This window comes from Pseudophryne corroboree, chromosome 9 (assembly GCF_028390025.1).
Source record: "Pseudophryne corroboree isolate aPseCor3 chromosome 9, aPseCor3.hap2, whole genome shotgun sequence".
Classification (NCBI taxonomy): domain Eukaryota; kingdom Metazoa; phylum Chordata; class Amphibia; order Anura; family Myobatrachidae; genus Pseudophryne; species Pseudophryne corroboree.
In genome coordinates this window covers 455353005-455364186 of record NC_086452.1, presented here as the reverse complement: position 1 = coordinate 455364186, position 11182 = coordinate 455353005, and the positions used below count along the sequence as shown (strand labels likewise).

Genomic DNA, 11182 nt, shown 5'->3' with positions numbered 1-11182 from the left:
AGCGCGTCATCCTGTTCTTCCCCAGTGATTTGCTTGCTGGCGCCATTGAGAGCAGTGCCGCGGAGGAGAGCTGAGGCAGGACAACATAAAAACCCGGTATGTAAGCGGGAGTGAGGGGGCATGATGGAGGTTAAAAGGGGCATGATGGAGGATAAAAGGGGCATGATGGAGGATAAAAGAAGAACTCAGGGGGCATGATGGAGGATAAAATAAGCATTTAGGGGCAATGATGGAGGATAAAAGAATTATTGTTCATTAAAATAAGCCCTCCCCTGAAAATAAGCCCTCTGGTGTTTTTCTGTCCAAAAAAAATAATAAGACAGTGTCTTATTATCGGGGAAACACGGTAGTTGTTTGATAAGAAAAGTGTTTCAGCACAGGTGATGGCAATCATTAATTAAGATGGAAGTCCAAGAGTAGAGCATTCTGTCCCTCCTGGAGCCGGTCCTGATGGTTGATATGCTTTAATTCACATACCTTCCAACATTTGGTTGTGGCTAGGAGGGACACCATGGCGCGGTGAAGCCGTGGCCGCCCGAAAAGGGGCGTGGCTTTAAGGGAGTGCCGCAATTGTGAGCCACGCCCCATTTTCCATCACTATGCGTCTATTTCCGTCTATTCACCGCTGCTCTGCTAGGCCTCCCAACTGCCCCCCCTAACCGTGGAACTCTGCGACCCAAGGGTGGGACAGCGGGACAGTTCCAAAAAGTGGGACTGTTCCGCGAAAATTGGGATAGTTGGGAGGTAAGCATTCACTTTTTTTTTTTTTTTTACCAAAATGGCATTTCCCATACTTATAATGGGAAATGCGATCTGGCCGTATTTACGGCAAAAAGAATTGTGAAAATTATCGCAGTGAGGTCTGTGATAATGATGCCAGCTTCAGCTAGCGTAATCACAGGGATTACGGTGAATCCTGTACTTTGCACAGCTTTCTCTGGCCGCAGAGAAGATGATAAGTAGTTTTCACAGAGCTCCGTCCAATAGATCCCTCCCAGTGTCCCCCGCAGCTCACAGAAGGACTCCCTAAAAATCTAATTTTTCCAGCTGCACATGCGCACCAAAAAGTCTGGTGTAAACGCGGCCAAAGTACAGTAGGGGCCTGTAAGCCTGGCTAGAGTACAGTAAGGGCCTGTAAGCCTGGCTAGAGTACAGTAGGGGCCTGTAAGCCTGGCTAGAGTACAGTAGGGGCCTGTAAGCCTGGCTAGAGTACAGTAGGGGCCTGTAAGCCTGGCTAGAGTACAGTAAGGGCCTGTAAGCCTGGCTAGAGTACAGTAAGGGCCTGTAAGCCTGGCTAGAGTACAGTAAGGGCCTGTAAGCCTAGCTAGAGTACAGTAGGGGCCTGTAAGCCTGGCTAGAGTACAGTAGGGGCCTGTAAGCCTGGCTAGAGTACAGTAAGGGCCTGTAAGCCTGGCTAGAGTACAGTAAGGGCCTGTAAGCCTGGCTAGAGTACAGTAAGGGCCTGTAAGCCTGGCTAGAGTACAGTAGGGGCCTGTAAGCCTGGCTAGAGTACAGTAAGGGCCTGTAAGCCTGGCTAGAGTACAGTAAGGACATGTGCTGGTCAAAAGAAACATCATTTGTACCATTTAATGCAGGAGGTGGATCACTTGCTCAACCCCTGTTGCAAAACTCAAACTTATGAAACTGACGATCAATAGCTACTTCTGATTGGCTCTGTGGGAAGGACTGCCATCAGGGGGGACTGCCAGGACTCTAGTACCGAGCCTGGAGAGAGAGGGGGCTCACCCATGGCTCCTACCCAGGGGCAGATTATTATTCCTCCTATATCTCTGCCTCCTAGAGAGACGAGAACAGGCAAGAGCAGTGCCCCCTCATCTTCTAAACTTCACTTATGGACTCACACCAGGTCTCATCAGCTGCCTGACCGGCTCCTTCAACCCGGGAGTCGTAATCGCGGCTCCCATTATCTGTGTGGGCCCAGCGGTGCACAGCTCCAAACAGCTGCAGGCAGCCATATGGAGCCAGGACCCTCAGGCCGGCATGTGCCGGCACATCACCCACAGCAGAGGTGGTGCTCTGACCTCGGTAATGCAGCAGGAGACGTCTGGGGTCACGCAAGCCAGCCACTGCGGTTCCTACATAGAGGCCAGGAAATCTCAGTCTTGACTTCCTTCCCCAAAACGGAAGCGCCACGCCTTTGTTTTGAGAAACCATGGCCATGGCCACCCCCCTCACCTCTATGCAGCAGCAGACTATTGATCTGCGGCTGTAGCGCGGGTTCAGCGCATGAGCCGCACTACCATGGGGATCTGAATGGGGAAATCTAGTATATGTATTCTGCGCTGGGAAGGTGTGGGCAGTTTTGTGGGTGAGCAGAGAACTGTACACACCAGTGGTTACAATATGGGCAATGATCAGTCCAGTGACTTCACTTAACCAGGCTTTGTGGTTTATCGCCTCAAGCGATTGTACAGCCATACTCACTGTTACACTGCTTGGATGACAGATGTAGCAGAGGCTGTAGCTCAGCAGGGGCCTAAACATCTCACCAGCCGGCGACTGTCTTCTCAGTTCAAGGTAGCAATGAGGGTTCCGGAACAGCAGTATTTGCGGGGTGAAGCCTGGAGCCAAGAGGAGGTTGTTTGTCCTTTACCATGCCGCTCTTACACGATGGCAATATGGTGTCGGGCAAACAGACATCTTGGTTGGGGAATTAAGTTTCCCAAGAGCAGCCATTTTGTTGGAGACTGCACTGTAAAACACATGTCAACCTTTTTCCATGTCGGCCTTGTTCAGGTCGACCTAATGGCCACATCGACCTATTTCCTGTGTCGACCTACTCACCGTCGACCTAATGTGTGTTGACCTAGACGCTGTCGACCCTGATTCCCATACCCGTCCACATAGCCAGGTAGTCATTGCACAGAGACATATACAGAGACAGGAATTATTTAAGCAGGAATGTTTTTATGTGGAAATATCGTCTATGACATTGTACAGAAAGTTAATGACTACACTCATGAAATGTTGCATTACAGTAATCATATTCCCACTGTGATACGGTATATCCACACGTGTATACAGAGTGTATACCTGTCTATGTGTGCATGTTTACAGGTGAATATATATCCATACACATCTACACAAGTCTTGCAAGGTTACCTCTATTTACAAACATTTCACATTCGTTCCAGTAACACAAATTCCACATCTTGGCTTTATTTTTATGGGGTTTATTATGGGGGCAGAGCATTCTGCAGCCCATTCTGTCAGCCGTTACCTACGCTGAATCTGCCTCAGTCTATCTACAATCTCCATTTCCGCAGCATCGATCTGGGAAATAAAACACAATGTTCAAGAAGCCTGTATGTGCTTCGGTAATGTCACTGGCAAGCAGAGACGCGACTAGGAGCCATAACATGGGAGTGATGCTGATGGCATTAAACTGATCTGAAAGAACAGGCTGAGGGATTGTTAAAATGTGAAATTCAAGCTGCCATAGAATTGGGGGTGACGCTGTTCGGGGAGACCTTCAATGCCTCAGGATGCAGCCATTAAACCATCTTCGTAAGAGGTGGTGCACTTCTTGTTCCCCTGGAAACTAATGGAGTTTAGTCAGCAATTTGACTTGTTTTTTTTTTAGGTTTGTTTTTTCGGGTTGGAGATAGAGAGTCAGCTGCAAATTCTGCAAAAATGTTTATAAGGAAGAAAAAAATGCAAAGGTTGATTGAGGAGGAAAGATCTCCATCTCCTAGATTGAAAGCTATTTGAAAATAGACATGTTGAGTCTTCTTTGTGCCCCTATGACGTACAACATGGGTCAGTGGGCAGAGGATAGCTTTGAGCCCCCAAGAGATCTATGGATCGCATATGTAAAACATCTCCGTAGGATGACATCAAATAGTGATAGGTGCCAGGCAACAAAAGTACAGTCTCACTTGGCCAATAACTGTGGCATATTAAGGATGCCAATAGAAAATATTTACCTGGAGGTAATGAGTTCTTGATGTAGCAATAAGATTTTTTTTAAGGATGGGAGTAAATAGAATAGGAGGACTTCATTTCCCAAGTGCCCGTTGGTCTCATCTTGGCAGCAGTATTAAAGTTCTAGAACAGATGATTGTTACCAGGGACAATCGGGAAAGACCTCAAGCTGGCCAAATGGTACTGATAGATTTGCCGGGAGTGGGGAGGCTGGGCCAAGAGAGTAAAAAATAAAGAGAATATTTGATATAAATAAAAAGCAGACATTTTTATTTAGTTTTTTTTACTTGCAAAGTGCTCTTTATTACAGGTGGAAAGGGTCTGTCTGCCTACCCTCACTATCAGACCTTGCCAGAAAAAAATAAATACATAAAAAGAAAGCAGAAAGATGACTAGAAATCTGATGTTATAATACAAAAAAAATATTCTTCTCTTCGGTTGCATTGCAAAGAGTTACGAGCTGGCCAGAGACTGTGCAGCGTCAGTACGTCATCCTCAAGACCTATAGGAACATTGCATTGAGTCTTTCTGGGAGGCATTTCCGCTCTAGCGGTATCTTTGCCTTAAGATATTTACAGTCTTGACCAAATTCTCAGCATATTCTGAATATAACCCCTTCGCTGCGGCAGGGGACTCATTGCATTGCAAAGCAACTCAATGCAGTCGGTGTCAGCAGCGAAGGGGTCAGGAGAGGCTCTCACCTCTTGTGGGACAGATAAGGTTACAATCATTTATTACGTTTATATTATAGTATATATTATACTTTGCAGAATTTCGTTGCCTTAGCAACAAGGTGACGTGGTTGGGGTGATAGAAGCTGTGTGAGGCAGCGGACCCAGAGACGGGCCTTGGTGAAGATCTTATGCAGGAGAAACCTGGCTGGAAGAAACAGAAGACGCTTCTGTCTTGGAGGTGGCTGCAGAGGAGGCATCCTCATCTCCAAAGGGATTCTTGCCGCAGCATAGGGTGGTGATCATACAGTTACGGAACTGTGGGAGAAGAAAGATGCCATTATAGACAGGAATTTGCAGGGGACAGGAAGTGGGAGAGGAATGACATGTACGTGGGACAGGAAGTGCATTTAAATATGAGACAGGAAGTGCATGTGAATGTGAGACAGGATGTAGGATAGGATGTGCATGTGGTTGTGTGACAGGAAGAGAAGAAGAGGATGTGGGGCATGAAGAATTAGAAGAGGATGTGGGGCATGAAGTGCGTGTGAATGTGAGACAGGAAGTGCGTGTGAATGTGAGACAGGAAGTGCGTGTGAATGTGAGACAGGAAGTGCGTGTGAATGTGAGACAGGAAGGGCATGCAGATGTGGGGCAGGACGTGTGGTAGGAGGTAAATCTGGTGTGGGACAGGAAATGGTTCAGGAAAGGAAAGCACATGTAGGACAGAAAGTGGATCAGGAAGGGTATGCAGTGGTTGCACCTAAAGGACGTAAGGTTTGGTGAAAAGTAGGACTGGAAACGACAGTGGAAGGAGATGGAATTATAGAGTTGAAAGCAAATGCAGAATTGTTAAAATATAATATTGACACATGGTCCATTTGAAGAAGAAAGTCTTTAGAGGTAATCGCAAAAAAATAAAACAAGTTCACCAGCCCAACAGATCCTGTATCCTGCGGTGAAGATAACATGCAGGCAGCCCCGACAAATGAAATCTTACATAAACAGCATCTCTCTACTGCAAACTATTAAAATTGGTACTAAAGTTAAGTCCAATCTATCATGGAATATGATGATGCAAAGGTCACTTCAATACACATACTACAAATGAAAAAGTTATTTTAAGTTTAATATAAATGGAAGGACATTTCATCTGATCGCTAGAATACACACTGCCATAAAGTCATAAAGCAGTTAAGAAACCCGAAAACTTTCCTTATGTCTACAATGGTGAGCGGTAAAAATCTGTAAAATTACAGTAACAAAGACTTTGTAAATGAATGAAAGAAAATCTATTTAACTATTGATTTCCTATTTGGGGACTTTTTCACCTAAGGGCCTGCAGTGGCTGCCTCATTTAACGCACCCCCGAGACAGCCCATAGGAATATAAATGGTGGATTATGGCCTAAGGGGTTGATTCAATTGCAGTCAATGGGCTGTTGCAATGATGTGGAAATGCCAGCCACATCAAATTTGCCTAGTTAGGCCCCACAATCGCATATTTTTGTTTGCGTCCCCGCAATTGAATCAACCCCTAAGTGTGTTACAGCAGAAAGAAGCATCCACATGGAAATGGTGGAAACTTGGGAATAAGGATAGGGATTGGGTAGAACTAGACAGGGCTGTTTCTAGCCAATTTGGCTCCCAGTGCGAGATTTAAAAATGCGCCCCCCCCCCCCCCATGACATAAAAAAATGTGCCCCCCCCCCACACACCTAGATAAAAAAAAAAAAACTTGCGCGCGCACACGGCAAGGGGGCGTGGTCTCATCTAAATGGGTGTGGCCTCGTCTGAAAAGACTACCTCACAATCCAGTTTTTGACCCTGCTCCAACAGATCACGACCACCACAGGAAAAAAAATTCTACCATATTAAGCCCCACACAGGAATGCCCCCTGCACCATATTATGCCACACACCACAATGCCCTTGATACATTAAATCCCCACACTACGGCAGGCAAGAGTCCCCATTTCACACATTACGGCAGGTGTCCCCATTTTACACATTGAGAGAGAGAGAGAGAATACTTACAGAGGCGATTACCGCTCTTCGGCCCGCCTCACCAGTCGCTCCTCGCGCCGGCCTTTCCCTCTTCCTAACTTGGATCCCCCTCTGTACTCCGGTCGGGGGGGGGGAGTTTCGCGGAGTGACGGGGTTGCGTCGTGACGTAACAACGCAACCGCGTCATTCCGTGAAACTCCGCCCCCCGAGCGGGTTACTCGGGGAGAAATAGGAGGGGGAAGCAGGGAGCCACAGTTAGTGCCGCGGCGGGCGCCCAGTGCGGTTGCACTGCTCGCCTGCCCCAAGAAACGGCCCTGGAACTAGACAATTCAAAAATGGTGTATATTATCTTACCTGTTTATTCAGCATAATGTAGATTACAGGGTTGTAGATGGCAGAGCTCTTGGCAAAGAAAGCTGGAATGGTCATGAAGACTGGGCCGAATTCAGAGCCTTGGTGGGTGAAGATGAAGAATGCAACAGTGGCATAGGGAACCCAACAAATCAGGAAGAAAACGACCATAATGATGACCATTTTGGTGACCTCTTTCTCTGCCTTCTGGGTGGTGGCTGACTCCTGCTGCTGAGCTGCAGCCTATAGGATGAGAAAGCAGGACGAATGGATGACCTCATACCCCACATAACATCAGATGGCAGCAGAGACATGTAATACACTTAAAGTGTACCCATCATCTACTCACAGTGGGGGCAGCCATTTTGTGGTCTGAACCAATGTTTATGAGAACGCAGCTAATCAAGTCACCAGGAAAAGGTGACTCATAAATATCGTGGACTGAAGTGCCTCAGTGATGTGGTCTGCATTCCCTTCATGGCTCTCCTCACAAAATGGCTGGTTCTAATGCGTTTTGGTGATGAATGCAGTCATAACATACAATATATTCAGGTATATGGGTTGAATCTGAAATAATCACCTACTTGGGGGTTTACAGGGATTCAGTGGATTTAAGTTCAAAAGTTGATGGGCCTAAACTTTGGAAAAGATGGCACCAGGCGGGGAATAAAGGGGTTATGGTAATGGTGGAAACCAATTGTAGTTTCTGAAGAGCTAGATGCTCACCTCTTTCACAGTGCACACGAGCCGGCCATAGCAGAAGAAAATGACAATCAGGGGAATTAAGAAGTGGACGACGAACATGTAGATGACAAAGGACTCATTGTTGATTTCGGGCTTCAGAGTGTAGTAGTCAACTCCACATGAGCACTGCATTCCCTCAGGGATGTATCTGGAAAAAGACACAAATGTCATGCATCATGGTCACCAAGTGTTCCCTTTTTTTAGGGACCCCAAATACGGATAATTTTTCTGTAACATTTTCAGGTGGGTTTGTATAAAGACCACTTGTCATATTAATCAACAGTTCACGTTTTCAGGCTCTCGCTTGAACTGAAGGCATCTGAAGGAAGGGTTTACTATTCTATGTGAAAGCAAAGGCAGCTATGACCCTCTGGCTGTTGTGGAACTACAAATCCCAGTATTCCATAACTTCCCCCGATGAATGGGTATATACAGAAACCACAATTTTGTTTTCTCTGCCCCTTAGAGCTCACGCAATGGACCAATTTACACTCTTATTATTTAGAGCAGAAGGTTCCTAAACTCCACCATTACAGTCCAGGTTTAAACGATATCCATGCTTGAGCAAAGGTGACCTCAGTCATTTTTAATCATCTCACCTCAAGCATGGAAACCCTTAAAACCTGCACTGTAATGGTGGCATTTTGGAAATTCTGATTTAGACAGTTTGGCCATTTCCAGGAAGATGACGTTTGCTGTGGAGTTTGTACTAAAATTCATATTTCCACACATGGTAAATGCTATTATTATTATAATATTATTCTTATTACTATGTAAACACAAAATCGTACTATGTAATATTTAATTAACAAAAAAATACAAAAAATTAAAACTCACAGCGGCTACAGTTCTATTTGTGGCTGGCAATTAGGGCCATTTCTCCCCCCATTTAATGCAAGTTGTAGAATGATTTGTTTTTATTTGTTTTGTTAGAATGCCACTTACATAAAATATTACAGTATAATACACATCGCGCACAGGGAGGCTGAGGGCAATCATTTGAGCCTCTATTCAGAAGAGGTCCCCCTAGCCTTCTGTCTCCAAACATACCTTGACCATCCAAAGAGTGGAGGAATAGCACATGCCAAGGCCATAATCCAGGTAAAGGCCACTCCCATGAAGGCATGGTTCTCCCCAAATCGGAAGTTGCTCACAGGCTTGCAAACCACCATATATCGTTCAATGGCCAAAACCACCAGGGACCAAAGGGCAATTTCACCTGTCAGGTAGAAGCACAGATATGAGGAATCCACCAGACTCATCCAGTAACATGTGCACCACTAGCAATTTATACATTTCCCTGAATCTACCATCCCAGTAGCATTGGTCTTATATTGTGGCGCCACACTGCGATGTCATCGTTAGACCACAAGTTTGTGTGAAGAGACTATTCCCCGCCATCTTCCCCTTAGTATATCCACAGACTGTTATCGACTGTCTCGATAACATCCCAACCAACTTAATAACATTTCCACCAATATTATAGCAAACAGAATATATAAATTTTCCTGATCACATGATGGGGTCTATTTACTAAGCCTTGGACAGAGATAAAGTGAGCGGAGATCATAGGCGTGCGCAGCACATTTTATTAGGGGGTGCACCGTTGTACCAATCCTAATAAAGCAGATACATTGTCAGATGTTGTGGTGTGCACCAAACAAACACCCCTGATGGCACTCACTGCAATTACACTGCTCCTCCTCAGCCTGGTCTGGCTCCCCCTCTCTTTCCCCTGCAAGCTGCAGTCACTCACTGACACTGACAGTCGCAGACTAGTACTGCTGCTGCTGGAAAAATGAGTGACGTGTCAATGTTGCTGCCGGCCGCCTGCCAGTATTGAATTTGTCTTCCTAAGAGGAACGCTGGCTGCATGCTGATCCTCATCAGTGGCTGGCGTTGGCATAGCATAGAAGGAGAGAGGTGGGCGTGTGGTGGGTGTGATAGGTGGGCATACGAGCAGCATGACGTAATCACATCACATCACGCTATGTTTGTACATGGAGGTGGAGCCAGGAGTGTGAAAGCCGGTGGCAGTGGCACCCTTGATTAACCCAGGTATCTGGTCAGTAATGCAGTCCTGACAGGGTGCAACGCAGAGGGGACAGTAATCAGCCTGCTCGGCGATCGCTGCATCAGGCATGTGAGATTGGGGTGCCAGACATTAGGGGGTGCCTGTGCGCACCAGGCACCCCCCCTGCGCACACCTATGGCGGAGATAACGGCCAATCAGCTACTGTCATTTTTCAGGCACAGCCTGTAACATGGCAGTTAGGAGTTGATTGGCTGGCACTTCATCTCAGTCCAAGGCTTAGTAAATATTTAGACCCTTTAATAAGTAGACCCCTTTGGTTTGGCCAATTCCATTAATAATTTCTTCTCTCCCCAACCTGCTGAAGGCTGCCACCATCGCCATCTAACAAATCCCCAAATATGCTCCCATCTACTAAACAAAATGGCCTCAGTCTGCTGGAATGGCAAAATATCTTAACTGCAATTGTCTAGTAGGCACCTGGACTAACATCATCTTTACCATTATGAAGAACTTTCACTTACCACCAAGTGTAGCGAAGAATCCTTCAATGTAGCATGCAGTCTGGCCTAAGATGAAGTATCCATTCATTGAGGTGTACATCGTCACCGTGAACCCAAACAGGACCATGAAGTGATTGGCAAATGCCAAATTCAGTAGGATGTAGTTTAAGGGTGTTCTGAGTTTCTTATGCTGGACAGTAACATACAAGGTCATGAAGTTGATTGGGAAGCCGAGGAGGATGAGGAGGAACATGTAAGCAGACAAAGCTGAATATTTCCATGGATCTGCCAGGTAATACTGGGGATATTCAAATGGGCTTCGTACTATCCCAGTCTTGTTGGACATGGGAATATAAAAATTTGGACCTTCTGTCCCGTTCATGGTGGCAGCTCTATAAAGTCCTTTCCCCTTCTAGAAAGAAACCCCTTTGTGTTTCTCCTTTCTCCCAGGGACCCAAAAACAACAGCTAGAGCCGCTCTACAGGGTGAGCAATAGTCCCCGGACTTTATAACCTGACACATGGTGTAAGCTGCCTTTCCTAGTGTCAGCAACTGAAGGTTTAGGTCTGTAATAATCGTGGTAATCCAAGCTAAGGTTGCAAGGTGTTAATTGGCTTCTCATAAACGTATTAAGGTTACACCTGTCTCACTGTTAAATACAGCAGAGGAAAGTGTGTTTAAAAGTGATAGGGGAAAATCCAGGTCAGACAATTACGCAGGCCCTTTATAGGAAAATATACGAGCCCTGTACACAAATATTGTGCACCAAATTGCTTACTGGAGCCTATGATGGTCTCATACACTGCAAAACTAATTAACTAATTCATCTTCTTGGCTGCAGTTGGTCAGATTTTGTCTATATTGGCTGCACACATTTATCTTACAGTATGTGTTTGTACGCAGCTGTATGGATCGGTGCCATTGCCTTTGT

General features: G+C 45.9%; 1 protein-coding gene across 1 annotated transcript; it reads right to left on the bottom strand.

Moving 5' to 3' along the window:
• Nucleotides 1-4269: 4269 nt before the first annotated feature.
• RHO (rhodopsin) lies at nucleotides 4270-10880 on the bottom strand. The gene is made up of 5 exons (XM_063938849.1): nucleotides 10273-10880; nucleotides 8767-8935; nucleotides 7699-7864; nucleotides 6976-7215; nucleotides 4270-4934 (listed from the first exon to the last, which is right to left on the bottom strand). Exons 1-5 carry the CDS (start codon nucleotides 10631-10633, stop codon nucleotides 4806-4808), a joined length of 1065 nt encoding a protein of 354 aa, XP_063794919.1. The 5' UTR covers nucleotides 10634-10880; the 3' UTR covers nucleotides 4270-4805.
• Nucleotides 10881-11182: the final 302 nt, after the last annotated feature.

Bases quoted from the DNA above. Each gene is read 5' to 3' on its own strand.
- RHO (XM_063938849.1), bottom strand. From the start codon at position 10,633: ATGAACGGGACAGAAGGTCCAAATTTTTATATTCCCATGTCCAACAAG. The intron at 8,936-10,272 runs GTAAGTGAAAGT...TCTACCTGACAG, and splicing joins ATTCTTCGCTACACTTGGTG to GTGAAATTGCCCTTTGGTCC. The intron at 7,865-8,766 runs GTATGTTTGGAG...GTCTTTTTCCAG, and splicing joins CCACTCTTTGGATGGTCAAG to ATACATCCCTGAGGGAATGC.